The sequence below is a fragment of the Camelina sativa genome, chromosome 8 (assembly GCF_000633955.1).
Source record: "Camelina sativa cultivar DH55 chromosome 8, Cs, whole genome shotgun sequence".
Classification (NCBI taxonomy): Eukaryota; Viridiplantae; Streptophyta; class Magnoliopsida; order Brassicales; family Brassicaceae; genus Camelina; species Camelina sativa.
Genome location: NC_025692.1, coordinates 23,516,600 through 23,533,405, shown reverse-complemented (window position 1 = coordinate 23,533,405; position 16,806 = coordinate 23,516,600). Strand labels below are relative to the sequence as shown.

Below are 16,806 nucleotides of genomic sequence, written 5' to 3'. Positions count from 1 at the left end.
CACGACTTCATGAGGCATTGACTGAAAAGAAGATGAAGATGTAGAAGAGGAAGAGACTACAAAAGTTTTAGAAAGGGTTATTTTGTCAATTTCATTTAGAAACGTTATATATGCAAACAAATCGCTCAAGACGCGATTTGGTACCAAAATATCTGAAATTTTGTTCCTTTTGTGTTTTATAGAATGCTCTGTTATCATTGATTGGTTTTAGTCACTCAAATAATAACCTCAAGTTATTATTTTTTGATATAAATTTCCACATTTTTTTTCCATCCCAAATACATAGAAAAAGGAAAAAATCAAACTTTAGAATCAGACACTACTAATGTTCAAGGAGTGTTTCAAGCTACCCACGTGGAGAAGATGATGGCCTAAAGCAATCTTCCTCGTTCCAATCTCATCAACCACACTCAGATCCTTACACACATCGACGTTAAACCTAACCATCGCTTCTTCGCTTTTCCCTAGACGAACCTTCTCAAACCCTAGAAGATGCTTAACCGGAGATCCGTGCACTTCCGGCGGCGTCGTGAATAGAAACACCGTGTGTGTCCCTTCTCTGTCTCCGGCGTTCGTTACTTTCAGTTGAACCTCAAAATCCAATCTTCCACCGACGGCGTTATTATCGCAATGCGGTCCGAACGCGTCCAGTGATTGACACTCGGACGATAGGCAAGCGTGGCTCTCTTCAAGATTGAGAGAGACGAGCTTCGGAGCTTTAAGAAGCTGGTGCCTAAAATTACTGTAACTGAGCCCATGCCCGAAGGCGTATACGGTTTCTCCGGCGTAAAACCGATAAGTCCGACCCGGATACCCTCTTAATTTGTCGGGTCTCATGTTCATGTTCGTCATCGGAACTTTCTCCACGTAGAACTGAGGATACCACGTCATCGGCAAATTCCCACCTACCAGAAAAAAAGGAAAAAAAAAGTTGACCGGTTACCAAAATTGAAATTGTGAACTGGACCGGACCGGTTGAATAAGAGTCTTACTCGGATTATGGCGACCGAAGATGACGTCAGCAATAGCGAGACCACCGGCTTCACCAGGGTAACCGACCCACATAATGCTTGTGATCTTCTCATCGTTCTTAGCGAATGTAATGTCAAACCCTCCACCGGACATTATGACTAGCACCACCGGTCCTTTTGCCGCCTTGGCCACATGAGTCACTAGCTCTTGCTGTTTTCCGGGCAGATTCAGGTCTATGCGATCTAATTTCTCCTTCTCAATAGATTGATCGGCTCCCATTACTAACACCGTCACATCCGCAGATGCCGCCAAAGCCGTAGCTGAAACTAAATCCGCCGCTACGCACGTCACGTTGTTGCAGCCACGATGATATTTCGTCGTCAACACAGTCCTCTCAAGTCCTTGAAGCGGTTTTGTATACTTGCATGCCACGCCTGAATCAATAACAGTTAGATTCGATTCAGATTCCATGTTTTAGTTCATAATTCGATTTTAAGTTATGGATTTACCTTCGTAGTTTCCTATCATTGTTCTTGTGACATTAGCATTTGGTCCGATCACGGCCAACGTCTTGATGGCGGAAGGAGAGAGCGGTAACGAACCAGCTACGTTCTTGAGCAAGACGATGCCTTGCCTTGCGGTTTCTACAGCTAGTTCTCGGTGTTCGGCCGTGCACACGTCCTTGGGACCCAAACTACCATAGGGCTGATTCTTAGGGTTACCGTCAAAGAATCCTAGGCGCATCAGAGTGGCAAAATTGTTTGAAATCGCTTTGTTGATAGCTGCTTCTTTGATCATCCCCTTCTTGACTGCATTCTCTGTGTGGTTACCCAAGAAAGAACCACAATTTAGATCCAAACCTGCCAGTATAGATTTAGCTGATGCTTCCTCTGGAGTCTTGGTATAGTGTTGTGCACCATACAATATGCCTAATGAATCGCAATCCGAAACAATGTACCTAAAACAAACCCAAAAAAATTGAAACCGCACCCATCGTAGAATTAGATATGGTAATCAGAGACTATTTTTTCTACGTACCCGTTTAATTTCCATTGACCGCGGATTAGACCCGAAAGCAAACCAGGATCCGCGCAAGTGGGTTTACCGTTAACTTGGTTGTAAGAACACATGATACAAGCCACTTTCCCATCAGTCACACAACTCTTAAATGGTGCGTTGTATGTATCATCCAAATCTTGTTGCGTCACCTAATACAACACACACTGAACAATTACGGGAGATCATACAAATGTACTTAAATCGGACCAAGTATCAAAATGTATTACCACGGCGTTAAAAGTATAACGTGAAACTCCTTTCCATTTTTCAAGGTCATAGGCGGTTGAGTGTTTACAGCAAGCAGCGACTTTTAGACGGTTAGGATTCCCACTATCAGTCTCCTGAAGACCTTTAACATATGCTACCGCGTATTTGCTCGAGAGTGTTGGGTCCTCGCCTGGAGTCTCTTGTCCTCTTCCCCATCTCGGGTCACGAAATATGTTCACATTAGGTGACCAATACGTTAATCCAGCCAATCCCACATTGTACATTGCCCTCGCCTCCGTCGACACAGCCTTAAACGAATTCATAGAACTAACGTTAAAAATTCAAAGAAAGCAACCGTCATCTAACACATTATGAAAAGGTTTAAGGAAATGTGATATTATATTAGTGTACTTTGCCAATAGCCTTGAACAAAGAGACATTGAACGAAGCAGCGGTGAGAATAACTTGAGGGAAGCATGTGGCGCTAGGGACAAGCTTGGTAAAACGAGTGGCTGGTCCGATGAAAGATACCCCGTGAAGTGCCTCTGCCCACCACTCATACGTCGGAATCCCCAAGCGGCTAGCACCGTTTCCGCTGCTCCCTAAAAATCTTACCTTCTCTTGCAACGTTAGTCTCCCAACGAGATCGGCGACTCGGCGTTCGATTTTTAGTTTGGTGTTGCAAAACCCAAACCTGGCAAGAGAATTGTTTCCTGCAACGTTGCAGGCGAAAGCCGGCAAAGACAGGGCGTCTGAGGACTCGAAGACAAAAGAGATGTAGAGCAAGAAACAGAGAAGAACATGGCAAACAGAGGAGGGTGCTCTGTTTCTTCTTCCCATTGTATATGCTTTTTATGTTAAATCATAGATAAAACAAGAAAATGCAAGAATATATTTGAATGCTTTGCTTTTGGTAATTTTCATCATTAATCATCTTTGACTTATAAAGATTTTTGTATTGAGAGGTTTGGTGGAGTCAAAGCATTTATATTAAGTATCCTTTATGGCATAAAACAACATATATTCAAATAATATGGAAAACGTAATTATCATTATCTGCCTAAGTTTGGTCGATAATTTATCTAATCGTGGGACAGTGAAACTTCTCCAATATCCCACATCGGTTTCTCTACTCAAAATTTGTCATTTTATATATTGCACTCAATCAACACTCTAACGTCGAGCTATGTAACGAGATCTTGTAACCCAAGTGGGGACTGTAAGACGGTGGAACGCTGACTCAACCGACGGGTCGGATCTGTTGTTGGCATGGTTTCGAACCGCCCAGTCCAAGCTGTGAGTGAACCGTACGAACTGAGCGAAGGTTTGGTTCGGACCTTTCCTGAAGTTGGAGGGTAATGCGTGAGGCTGGCTTCACAGAGCCAGCGACTACCTCCCATTCTAAGCAGTGGACGGACCACGGTTCGTCGCCACACTGATCCACCATTTTTTCTTTATAACATTTTTAATTTGCTATCTCGTTTTATTTCATTAATGATATATTTACTATTTTTATAGTGAACCACAATTTTTTTGTTTTAAACAATTTTAATTTCCTATCTCATTTTATTTCATAATAATATATTTAATATTTTTCCAGTTGAAAATAAAAAGATCCATCGGATCAAACAGTAATGTTCAAGGAGTGTTTCAAGCTTCCCACATGGAGATGATGATGGCCTAAAGCAATCTTCCTCGTTCCAATCTCATCAACCACACTCAGATCCTTACACACATCAACCTTAAAACTAACCACCGCTTCTTCGTTTTTCCCCAGACGAACCTTTTCAAACCCTAGAAGATGCTTAATCGGAGACCCGTGTATTGCCGGCGGCGTGGTAAACAAAAACACTGTGTGGCTCCCTTCTCTATCTCCAGCGTTCTTTACATTCAATTGAACCTCGAAACCCGAACCTCCCTCGACGGCGTTCTCGCAGTGCGGTCCGATCGCGTCCAGTGATTGGCACTCCGACGATCGGCAAGGGTGGCTCTCGTCGAGACTAAGAGAGACGAGTCGTGGAGCTTTGATTAGCCGATGGTCGAATTTAGTGTAGCTGAGCGTGTCTCCGAAGGCGTATACGGTTTCTCCGGCGTAGAATCGGTAAGTCCGACCCGGATACCCGTTTGGTTTGTCGGGTCTCATGTTCATATTTGACATCGGAACTTTCTCCACGTAGGATTGCGGATACCACGTCATCGGTAAACTCCCGCCTAACCAAACAATAAAAACTACCGGTTATCAAAAAAATTAATAAACCCGAACCGGTTTATACCTTGAGAAAACAGAGTCTTACTCGGATTATGACGACCGAAGATGACGTCAGCAATGGCGAGACCACCGGCTTCACCAGGGTATCCGACCCACATAATGCTTGTGATCTTCTCATCGTTCTTGGCGAATGTAATGTCAAACCCTCCACCGGACATTATGACTAGCACCACCGGTCCTTTTGCCGCCTTAGCCACTTGAGTCACTAGCTCTGGCTGCTTTCCGGGAAGATACAGGTCAACTCGGTCAAGGTTCTCCTGCTCAATTGTTTGATCTTCGCCCATCACGAGCACGACAGCATCCGCAGAAGCTGCCAGAGCTGCGGCTGAGCCTATATCCGGTTCTTTGCACGCCACGTTAGAACATCCCGGCTGATAGGTAGACGACACCGTTTCTGACAGTCCCTGAAACGGTGTTGTGTACTTGCATGGATCACCTGAGAGATAAGTACGTTCTTGTTGGTTTCACACAGTTAAGCTTATCGAGACAAATCACTAGTATCAATTTTACCGAAGTAGTTTCCGATCATTGTTACTGTGGCTTTGGCGTTTGGTCCAATCACGGCTAACGTTTTGATGGCAGAAGGTGAGAGCGGAAGCGAACCAGGTGAGTTCTTAAGCAAGACAATGCCTTGCCTTGCGGCATCTCTAGCGAGTTCTTGGTTCTCAGCTGTGCAAACGTCTTTAGGACCAAGATCACCATAGAGCTGCTTCTTGGGGTCTCCATCGAAGAACCCTAAACGCATCAGAGTGGCGAAATTGTTTGAAATCGCATTGTCAATAGCTGCTTCGTTAACCAAACCCTCTTTGACCGCTTTCAATGCGTGTTCATCCGTGAAATGATCACAATTTAAATCCAAACCTGCCAAGATAGATATTGCCACAGCTTCCCCTGGAGTCTTGGTATAGTGTTGGTCTCTAAACAACACATCTACTGAATCACAGTCTGAAACAATGTATCTAACCAAAAAAACCAAACAGATGATTTTATAAACGGTAACCAAACCCTTAATTCATTGAACTAAAAACTAGAAAAAGCAACCTTACCCGTTTAACTTCCATTGACCACGGATCACACCGGAAAGCAGATCAGGATCAGCGCATGTCGGTTTACCGTTAACTTGGTTGTAAGAACACATGACACTAGCCACATTCCCATCAACCACACAACTCTTAAACGGTGGTTGAAACGTATCAGCCATATCTTGTTGGTTCACCTAATCCAACACAACACGAAAAAAAAAAACAGATAATAAAACAATGAAATGTATTTGGTGTGACCAATAACAAAAGTTCCATAATATTCAAAGAATCCAAAAAAACTCTCTCTTCTTACCACGGCGTTGAAAGTGAAACGATGCACATCTGTCCAATTATCAACGTCATAGGCGGTGTAGTGTTTGCAGCAAGCGGCGACTTTAAGACGGTTAGGATCTCCACCATCAGTCTCCTGAAGACCTTTAACATAAGCCACCGCGTATTTGCTCGAGAGTGTTGGGTCCTCACCGGGAGTCTCTTGTCCTCTTCCCCATCTCGGGTCCCGGAATATGTTCACATTCGGTGACCAAAACGTTAAACCGGCTGATCCCACATTGTACATTGCCCTCGCCTCCGTCGATACAACCTTAAACCAATATATGGATAAAGATATGTGAAAGTTATAAGCAAGAAAACGCTCCTGCCTAAAGCATCGAAAATGTATATGATATAAGAATCATTACTTGTGCCCTAAGAAACAAAATCTTCCATTTGCATAATCAGTGAGTTTTCACAACACCCAAAAATAAGGAAAATGAAAAAGGAGATAGTTCTTTCACCTTGCCAATGGCTTGGAACAAAGACACATTGAAAGAAGCGGCCGTGAGTATAACTTGTGGGAAGCTAGTGGCGCCATGTACTTGCCCAGAGAATCCACTACCACCTCCGATGTATGAGACACCATGAAGTGCCTCAGACCACCAATTGTAAGCCGGGATCCCAAGGCGGCTCACGCCGACAGCTTTGCTCCCCAAAAACCCGATTTTCTCCTCCAACGTTAACCTTCCGACAAGATCGGTGACTCGGGCTTTGATCTTCAACCCCGTGTTGCAGAATCCAAGCGCGGCTAGAGAAGGGTTTCCGGTGACGTCACAGGCGAAGACAGGAGAAGACTGAGCGTTCGATTGCTCGGAGATGCAGAGGAGGATAGAGAGGAGAAGAGTGGAAACAGAGGAGAGTGCTCTGTTTCGGCTCGTTAACCAAGAAGAACTCATTGTATCTTTTTGTCTCGAGTGTTTTTCTTTTTGGTTTGTGTTCATTGTCTATTGATCACTGTTATATACTAACAAAAGTGGTACGCTGGTTGGCAAATTGTTAATTTAAGATTATATGTATATTGTATTTATATAGAAATTTGCAGCCTTCGAGATGAAATGTCACTATGGATAATAATGACATTTCCTGCTCTCTGTCAGAAAAAGGTTAATACTAGTATTTATGTTAACAAAATTACAAAAACATATTTCGTAGTCGGTTTTCTAAATTCTTATCTCAACACATATATCTTTTAGTTTGATATTGTCCATATAACTTATGTCATGTTGTTTTCTTTTGTGGCTACTGCCTTTTACTTCTTAGTGATCCATCTAAACAAGTATTAAAGAGTCACAATAAATGGCAGAATTTGTGTGTAGCCAGCCCCTAACGTAAGTGTAACCGGCCTTCATTGTTTTCTGAGTCTGTGGCTGATAGATTTATATATGCATGACACACCGTCACTCCAAGTCCCCAACATTGCCATGCTCATGACTCACTTTAACAAAACCAAATAAATAGTTATTTGATCTATCGACTTATTGCTTTTTTTTAAGTTAAGTAGCATAATTAGTAACCAAACACCTTATATTTAGATACTAATTTTCTCATCATAATCATTAATTATTTTCTGACCTCAGAATCGTTGTGATCAAAACTTTATGTACACTATTGTTTCAAAATTGTTAGGATCGGACAAAACATCTTGAATTTATAAAGTTCGATTTCACCTATATGCAAAGACTTTGGACGATTTGGTCATAGATTATTATTTTAAACATCTATATGGATATGACAAATCGAGGTTACATAGACAATATAGACATTGCTAGTTATCAAAACACAAATGGTTACATATGCATCGGTTAAAAGAACAGTTGTTAGCGTTTATAATATTTTGTTTTTATTTTGAATAAGAGTATATATGTACGAGAAAGGTGTTTTCTATTTTGGGTATTATTTTGAATCGTTAGTAGGTTTGCGGCTTTCAGTGCCATCAGCAGACATTTTGAGCAAACTTTGCTGTTGGATGCAGAATACATAGCTGTCTCTTGATTGGTCGACGGCAAATCTACTTTCGACGTACTAAAATAACAAAGGTAGTAGTAATGTAGTATGGAAGGAATATAAGAAATTAGGTGTCATGTCTTTTTCTTCTTTTAATAACTGTGAATATTCCTCTATTTTGTAATACAATTCAACGAAACAGTAAATTATAAACTATGGGTTGAGTTGTTCATGGTAGGATTATATTGTGTGTTCGTAGTACACTGAAGTCTGAATAAAAACAAAATTAACTTAAAAGTTTCGGAGGCACATGCACATAAGCATGCAGCCATGCTGATGCAGCTATATCTCATCTGCCTTTTTTGAACACGATACTAATTCAATAGCAAACTCGGAAATTTATCACTTTTTTTTTTGTCGTCTAATATATCGTATGAGAACATCTTATATATGACATACTATACAATAACTTCTAAAACTCAAAATTCTACTTCAAGCTAGCATCTAATGGGGTTTCCATGAATTAAAAATCCACGATATATACAACATTTCACATATACATTATGATGGTTAATTAAAACTCTATTTTGAGCTTTTAATCTATTGAGTAGTGTGACCAACCGCAAGACTTGGAAACTCTAGATTTACGTAAGAAAATTATTAAAGATTGATAACGATTGGCCATCTAATCAAAACCAACGAAAATCTGGCGCAAAATCGGACTGACTGTATGGTTACTTTATAAACTCATATTGTATATATCAAACTTAATTCATAGCCTATAGGTTAACAAAAGAAGAAGACGAATCTATTTGGAGTATCACGATATGTTTCACTGTTTCAATAAAGAAGAGAATATATACACAAAATGTTAACAATGGAATGGACCACATTGGCACCAATAAACCTAAAATCAAAAGTTTAGGTTCGTTGGTCATGAATGAGATGATGTGGACTTTAACTGGAGGATACAGGCATAAATGAGTTGGCTTCTATCGTGGAATATAAACATCATCATTTTGTATAGATACTGTATATTAAACTAAAACATTTTGTTAAAAAAAAAACAGCTGAACTGATATTTTGATCAATACTGCAATTTTTTGTTTACACCATTTATAAAATATTTGATTCCATGATATATTTTGTTTTCTTTTCTCATTTTTTTCATGTTTGTTGTTCACTATCAAAATGGTATGAGTTTTGCATTGCTAGTTACAAACCCTGTTTTAGAAATCGCTAGGCGCTAGTCGGGCGGTCGGAATAGGTCTAGCACCTAGCGAGAAAATCAAAAATTAAACGGGGATTAATCGGAGACTAGTTTTTGGGTAATTTTATTAAATTAATAGTAAATTAAAAATATATAGTACTAAATATATGTATGATTATGTTTATGTGAAACGAAAAATATCAAATAAAATATAAAGTTATAGTATTGTCTTTAAAATTACGGTAAAAACATAAAAACATAATATTAGAAAAAATGATTTTAATTAAAAGTTTGTACATTAGTTATTGTAAAACATCATAAACTCTTAATTTAAATGTCTAAATAACAGAAATATATATATATTTGATTTATATTTGGCTCCAAAAATAATAGGTATATATAAAATTATGCGGGAATTAATCGGATTAGACGGTATAATCGGATAGTGGATGCTAGGCGGGGATTAGTCATTAATCGAGGCGTAGAGGGTGGGCCTAGCGATTTTACGGGGCGTAATCGGTGCTAGGCGGGGATTTTTAAAACAGAGGTTACAAATCATGTTTGCATTTCAATAATGTATCTTTTGAACATTTTTCACTTTAAACCACAAATGCATATATTTGTGTACGTTAGTTAACTAGAGGTCCAAATGGTCACATATACTAGAAAGAAAAAAAGAAAGATGAAACAATGAAGTTGCTTCAAATTTCCCATTATAAGGGATATTTATAAACACCATTCCAAGTACGATTCAACATATACAAGTAAAACTACACAGACATTTTAGGAGAAAGCCCGTTTTATAACGAAGATACTTACACAGTCAAATCCAATCGAATGGCACAAGAAGAGTGAGCCTTACTCTTAACTCTGGTCCTTGTAAGGTGTCCAAATCAATTTGCTAACATCTACATCCAGACCACCTCGGCCTGCAGCTTTCAAATGTCTGTCCAGAACCTTTGGATCCGCACAGATCACGTGTTGTCCTTTCCTGTACTGTATCAGTTCTAGGCTCTGAAGTGTGCTTAATATATCTTCCGCCTTGATCGCTGTCATGTCACTCAGCTCCTACATCATCGTACATGAAACAGAGACAGATGGGCAGATCCTTAATTAGATCACAGAAATCAAGATTAGCCTAAGAATTTCTATCGTTCTGAAACACAATCTAACCTTGATAGAAATGTTTCCTTTATGTTTTTTTAAGATATCTAATAGAACACGAGTCCAATAACCTCTGTAGCTTAGTAAGCCTAGATCCGACAAGGGTCTTTCCGGTGTCCCAACTTTTCCCTCTTTCTTTGACAGTTCATAGGCTGCAACTCAGAAGGGCAATCGGTCATTGTTTTTATCGGCATGGGGTTGAGAAGACCAAAAGAGTCAAAGTGTCAAAGAACTCACAAAAGGCTATCAAGAATTTTCCATAGCCTTTTCTTTGATACGGAGGCAGGGTTAGAATGCAAGCTAAGTTGTATGCTTCTTCCGAATGCTTCTCCTGTACCCAGTAGAAGTTACGTTTTATTAACAAACCAAACAATGGAAACCAAACATATCTGTAAATGATGTGCTGTATTACCTTTGAGAAGTATCCAACCATGTGGCACCCTCGATCATCACATTCGCAAAGAACGTAGAACAGAAACAAATCAACGTCGTAGTAAAGAGTTTTGTGGTCAAGAAATAACTTTGCCAGGTAACAGAGATTCTGTGCATAAACCTTGTTCTTTTTGCCATCAACCTGTAAGATTGGAGTACAGTTAGAGAAAAGATATTAGGAAAAATTTCTGCTTGGTGAAGATTTACTTGTTGATGTACAACATAACCAAATGAGAGATAACTAATAAGCATCCATATACAAAAAAGAACAGGTGATAAAGTTAGCAATATAAACATCATTTTCAGTGAAACAAGAACAAAACCAGACACAGATCTCGGGATATTACCTCAAACATTGACAAGGTACCACTTCGATAAATTTCATCACCAGGGGGGTGCTTCAGGTCACACTTTCTCTGCAGGGAAAAGCTACAAGATAAATAAAAGTATGGTAAAATGGTAATGCAACTTTACTGAACCGTGAATATAGATATGCAAGTCGGTGAAAATATTCAACAGAATCTAAAAGATTGGCTACTATCTTCAGAAATGAAACTGGAATGCAAGGACAGAGAAAACAATTGTGAAACCAAAATATTGAACCTCGCAGTGGAAATAAAGTTATGATGCTGACTTCAAAGATAAAGAAAAACAGTTGCTCACCATATGCCTTTGAAGCTGCTCTTTGCGTTTCATGAAGTTCAGGCAAAACTCACAAAAAAAGAGCTTCACGCAGTCATTGTATTCTGGCGGAAAAGGGGAGAAGTACCAAGTCTCAATCTCATATTTTCCAAGCTCAATTGTTGCTATGTTCTTCACTTTCGTGAACTCTTCATGTTCACGCAAACTTGCTGCATCCAGCTCCTCATGACCCTACATAACACAAAAATCTCGAATCAACTTAAGCCTGATGTTTCCATGAACAGCCTTGAAAAGGCATCAATTACCACTCACCTCTACATGAGTCTCATCAATCTTCCTCTTCTGGTGGCGTGTCATCTTCAAGCTCGTTACCTAGAAACCATAAGACATAATTCTCTGCTCAATGAAAAACGTAGACGAGAAAACTTACGGAGAATTATGCAACTAAAGAAAGCACCTTTTCTTCCACTTTTTCATCAACAGCACACTCTACCGAGTCAAGGTCTAGTTGGTCCAGATGAGTCCATTCATCCAGTCTCCTATTAACTGCAGTTTCAGAAAACAAATTACTAAAATCACACATTCAAAACATACACACATTGATAAGATTTAACAACCACCAACTTTATAATCACTTTACTCAATGCAGAACTTAATCTCCTTCTCAAAAATCTCACACAGCTTGATTTGAAGCCAATTCTAATGATCCAATAGATAAAGGCTCGAAATTTAACTTCCTACATTATACACCCTAGACAAAAATTTCCACCTTTTTGAGGTTCAACCGTACAAATCAACCAAACTTGAAAACCCTAGATCAAAACGTGATGGGGGAGTTAAACGACGTACACTCAGTGTAATGAACGTAATACTCGTAATCATTCGGACCGCCCTTATGTATCCTCCGGCGCTCAATTACTTTCACGGGATGGTGTTTGCCGTCTCTCCACCGACACATCACGCGAGTACCAACTTCGAGAGGAAGCATTACCATTTTCCTCTTCTTCGACGGATCAGACATTACGATCGCCTGATCAAGAGCTAACGGAGGGGGATGAGACAAATCACCTCCGTTCATCGCCGGAGGCTTTTGATTCGACGACGAAGGTGACGGTCCGGTGCCGTTAGTTTCTGTATTTGCTGACGATCCCATTTCTCGGTCGGGTCGGAGATTACCGGGTGGGCTTTCTCTCTGATACGAGTTAGAGAGGAACTAGAGAGATCAAAACGGACGCTCGAAATAAATTAGGCCCATCAGATGTTACTTTTCACGCAACCTGGGCCCTTCTTTACGGGCCGAGAAATATTGATATTTAATGTTATGAACATCCTTTTAGCCAAGTCCCTATCTCTATAGTTTATCAAACTGATCACGGTTATAAGTCAGCTAAATTTGATCACGTAAGAACTATCTTGAATCATTATTGAAATCTCTTTGTATTAAATCGATTTATATGTGAAAAAAAATACGAATTATAGCGTGGCTGTTTGACCTAATTTAGACGTTTAAGTTCTTGTATGTATATCTATATTGTCACGAAAAGAAAGCAAAGATATTAAATGATTTCGTTAGCAAAATGGATATTAGTTTCATTGAATCTCACTGACAGTTCGTTGTGTCTTTTCATTAAAACCCTATGAATGTGAGGACTGAGGAGGAGCACAAAAGTCAGCGGAAATATCGAAGTAAAGTAAACAAAGAGCATAGAGTTCAGTGTGTCTCTCTGCTACTTTCTGAGTTTTTTTTTACCAACAAGTGTGGAGCAAAGCTCTGTTTTTTTTTTTGGTTTAATGCTTTGTTTGTTGTCAAAGGTTTTCTTTTTATTATTGGGAAGGTAAAAAGAGATTGCAACTGTTTTAATTGGACTTCCATATTCATTAATTCGAAGAGAAACGAGCAAGTACACTTTTCTCTCTGCACCATCCTCTATATAAATGTACCCATATGCTCCTTTGGCTGATACGATTATATGTGTATATATATATATATATATATATTGGTTTAGACATGAGTTTTTTGATTTGATAACAAAATAGTATATCGTTTACTTTATGGGAATCTTTAGTTTTGATTATAATAAACGTTTTTATCAATACAAAATTAGTATTACTAATATGTCATTAGCTATTTCACAAAAGTCTAACAGAGACGTCTATATATAGACTATTTTAGGGTTTTTTAGTGGTAATAGAATATTTTCTTCATACCCATTTCTATTCTTTGTACTTGGTATATATAATAAGTATATATATATATATATTAGGTAATCATGATTATAGACGCTCGAATGTGAGATATGTATACGCAAGATGAAAAATGGAGCAATGGAGTAGATTCATATATATGCTCTAAATATACAATAAAATACATATATATATACGATGTGAGTATACAAAGACAAAAGTCCACAGTAATGATAACACTATTTAAATAGGGTTCTTTCATGGCGTCATGGTTCTTATTCCCGAAAAATGCCCGGCCAAAACTTGTATACAACCAAACTACAAATCAATAACTTATTACGAATTATATATATACGAAACTGATAACAATATTAAATATATGGTGGTACACAACTCAAGCTAACCGTTATGATTATTCCACAACCTTTTCTCGGTCAACAACAATATATTATATATCCTAACAAACCCTTATTTCGTATCCATTTTAATATATATATAAACACTTTCCATAATTGCACCATTACTCACACTTTATAGCATAACTTAGTTACTATTAATGGAAATGTCACCTTGATTAGATCAATACCCCTCCTCCTCCTTCCCTACCGCCAAAATTTGGCGGTGGTGGCCGCGAAACCCATGACGTTGTCGTCACCGCCTGAGAAGCTTGATCTTGCGGCAGGGGAGGAGGATTTCCTGGATTATTATTGAGTAGCCGGATCTGCCGTTTCAAGAACTTGACATAGCGTATAGCTTCGTCGAGCATTGAAGCTGTATCCATCTTGGTGCCACCTGGCACTAGTCTCTGGAGAATTCTGATCCTCTCACTGATTCTCTCACGGCGGTGTCTAGCAGCCACGCTCTGAGGGTCGTCGGAGATCCTGACGTTACGGCGTTTGGGTTTCTTGACGCTTGCTGGGTCTATGTCGACCGGCTGCATGGCTGCGATCTTGTACATCATCTCCTTCATAGCATCGAGTTCTTCTAGAGGCTCTTCTTCGTCTTCTTGATCTCCGGAGAAAAGAGTGGTGGTTGCGAGAGAAGATGAGAGGGGAGTGAAATGAGAAGAAGAGAAAGGGTTGAAGATATGGAGGTGGGTGTGTTGGTCCATGACCATACCGATTGGATCATTATGATGTTGATGATGATGGTGCTCATTCTTGTTGTTGCTGCTGTTGATGATGTTGTTCCAAGTGTAATTTTGGAAGAGAGATGGGTTCATATTATTATAATTATTATTCATACTTTATGTTTGTTTGATTTGTGAAGATTTTAATGCCTGGGGCGAGCTCGAGGCATATGTGTATGTGTGTGACCGCGAGAGAGAGAGAGAGAGAGCATGTATTTTAAAGGAAAAAAGAAAGGTGATCATATGATGAGGGGTTAGGTTGGTGATGCAATAAGGATTTTGGTTCGGGAAATAAAAAAATAAAAATTATATTTATATGTTTCTTTTCAATAAGTGGACGTCACTAGTCGTTACCAAAAAAACTATATTGTTTTTAGTAGAATAAGATAATTCATATTTTCCATCTGCTCGAAAATGTTTACATATCTTAGTTTTCATAATTGAACAGAATATTTTTTTTGTTTTTGTTTTTGAGCTCTAACTAATGAGATAATATAGAGTTGGCTAGGGTTTTCCTCTCTTACAGTACCGAGACTTGAATTTAGGGTAGATCGAGAAAGTGGCTTTCACTAAAGTAATAACTACTATAAGGATGTGAATTACTTTATATGAACATGAGTTTCTCTTTGATTCACAAAAGATGTCACCACTTGTGTGCTCTTATTCTGACTTCTCAATTTGCGATCTCTTTATTTCCTCTCTTCACAAAACCCATTCACCAAAATAGGAAATATTGATAAATTTTCTCTCATTTTCTTGTCTCTTCGCGAAATAGCACATTGTTGATCCTATACTTATATTCCAATCAACGGTCGTGATTTTGTCTCTCCCCATCGATGGAGTCTAGTATTGAATGTAAATTGTGTGTGAAACTCGCAATGTTTGTTATATATTATTATAAAACAAATGATCAACTTGCTTTTTCCATAAAGTTATTCTATAAGTTGCGACGTGATTAAAGGTTTAAAAGGATCACATCAAATCACTCGCATGGGGACACCTTCATTAAGATTTGGGTGTTATCCATGATTGTCGTAAATAAGAAAGACGTGAATCATCGTCGTGACTCGTTACATATAAGACGGTGGTGAATATATCATTTTCCATGAAGAGAATTCTACTTTTATTTTCAAATTAGTTAACATCTACGTAACTACGCTTGTATATAAGTGTATATAACAAACATAAATCCGTAAAATACACGAAACTTTCATGAGACTTCAAAAGAGGCAGATTAATCAGACGGTTCTTATTTAATGTGACAAGTTTCTTATGTCATATATATCATCTCAAAAGCAATGTATAAATACATCTACATGTATGTACACTTATAAGATATAGAACTGTATTTTTGCATACATGTTAGGATTTGGTCTGCATTATAGACTTATAGTCATACAAATTGCGCATGCAGTCTGTAATCATGCATGATAGGTTTTCCCTCTTTGGTATTAATCCATTGTTCCTTGTATACTATTCTTATTAAAGCCAGCCAACTGCCAACTACATATACATGTAACATGAACATCTACTTGTACACTCAAAAGTTTTGCAAATTTGAGTCGATGTAAGTATATAAAATAGGCATTGTACCCACATGTTAACTTGCAATTTACAATCGTCAAGCTCGTGAGATATAAAAGTTAACAATTCTTTATTTATTTTATAATGGCATTGGTCATATAAAAGTTAAGAGTTTTATAGTCTATTTAAAACATAGTGCAAATATAATCTTTCATATTGGACAGCTAGTTCCTAAACTTGGATCCAGTAATGGACCAGATCACCTAAATAAATAAAGGAAACTTGAATGCAGTTGACTGATCACTGAAGCATGTCTTTCTAGCAAATTAATTTACATATCACTAAACTAACTTTATAATACAGCTCAAAACGGTCCCTTTCTCGTCTGTTTATAAAGTGTAACTGTAAACCCTAACAAGATAAATCTAATGTGAATGTATATAGTATATCTACACGTGAGTGACTGAAATAAATATGCAACATTTTCCGAGGAAGATTGAATCATAAAATCTGACAATCTCCATTATTTTCATCCAAATTACCGGGTACATTAAAAAAAACATTAAATAACCATTTTTATTTATTTATTTATATATCTCTTTTTTTTTTTTCGCAAGTGTGCTTCATCTTCTTTTGTTTATAGTACTAATAGCGATACAACATTAATTTGTGTGTTACAAGTCCCGAAGACCCACATCCTCATTCATTTCATCAG

The 16,806-nt window shown here is 38.4% G+C and overlaps 4 protein-coding genes across 6 annotated transcripts; all 4 read right to left on the bottom strand.

Moving 5' to 3' along the window:
* LOC104709858 (beta-D-xylosidase 4-like) lies at positions 313 to 3,309 on the bottom strand. The gene is made up of 7 exons (XM_010426409.2): positions 3,289 to 3,309; positions 2,650 to 2,988; positions 2,259 to 2,546; positions 2,011 to 2,180; positions 1,482 to 1,930; positions 993 to 1,406; positions 313 to 905 (listed from the first exon to the last, which is right to left on the bottom strand). The coding sequence occupies exons 1-7, from the start codon at positions 3,289 to 3,291 to the stop codon at positions 313 to 315; spliced, it is 2,256 nt and encodes a 751-aa protein (XP_010424711.2). The 5' UTR covers positions 3,292 to 3,309.
* LOC104708146 (beta-D-xylosidase 3) lies at positions 3,783 to 6,840 on the bottom strand. Of its 2 annotated transcripts, XM_010424649.2 has the most exons (7): positions 6,324 to 6,840; positions 5,843 to 6,130; positions 5,554 to 5,723; positions 5,369 to 5,466; positions 5,018 to 5,242; positions 4,533 to 4,943; positions 3,783 to 4,449 (listed from the first exon to the last, which is right to left on the bottom strand). In XM_010424649.2, the coding sequence occupies exons 1-7, from the start codon at positions 6,801 to 6,803 to the stop codon at positions 3,863 to 3,865; spliced, it is 2,259 nt and encodes a 752-aa protein (XP_010422951.1). In that variant the 5' UTR covers positions 6,804 to 6,840; the 3' UTR covers positions 3,783 to 3,862. The 2 variants fall into 2 exon arrangements, with proteins under 2 accessions (XP_010422951.1, XP_010422950.1); XM_010424648.2 differs by having other exon boundaries at positions 5,018 to 5,466.
* Positions 9,698 to 12,470, bottom strand: LOC104708144 (histone acetyltransferase of the MYST family 2-like). 2 transcript variants are annotated; one of them, XM_010424647.2, is made up of 9 exons: positions 12,104 to 12,470; positions 11,712 to 11,800; positions 11,567 to 11,626; positions 11,276 to 11,485; positions 10,960 to 11,028; positions 10,593 to 10,754; positions 10,418 to 10,511; positions 10,190 to 10,332; positions 9,698 to 10,084 (listed from the first exon to the last, which is right to left on the bottom strand). In XM_010424647.2, the coding sequence occupies exons 1-9, from the start codon at positions 12,405 to 12,407 to the stop codon at positions 9,881 to 9,883; spliced, it is 1,335 nt and encodes a 444-aa protein (XP_010422949.1). In that variant the 5' UTR covers positions 12,408 to 12,470; the 3' UTR covers positions 9,698 to 9,880. The 2 variants fall into 2 exon arrangements, with proteins under 2 accessions (XP_010422949.1, XP_010422948.1); XM_010424646.2 differs by having other exon boundaries at positions 10,418 to 10,754.
* Positions 13,654 to 14,783, bottom strand: LOC104708143 (transcription factor HEC3-like). The gene has a single exon (XM_019229083.1). The coding sequence runs from the start codon at positions 14,679 to 14,681 to the stop codon at positions 14,013 to 14,015; it is 669 nt and encodes a 222-aa protein (XP_019084628.1). The 5' UTR covers positions 14,682 to 14,783; the 3' UTR covers positions 13,654 to 14,012.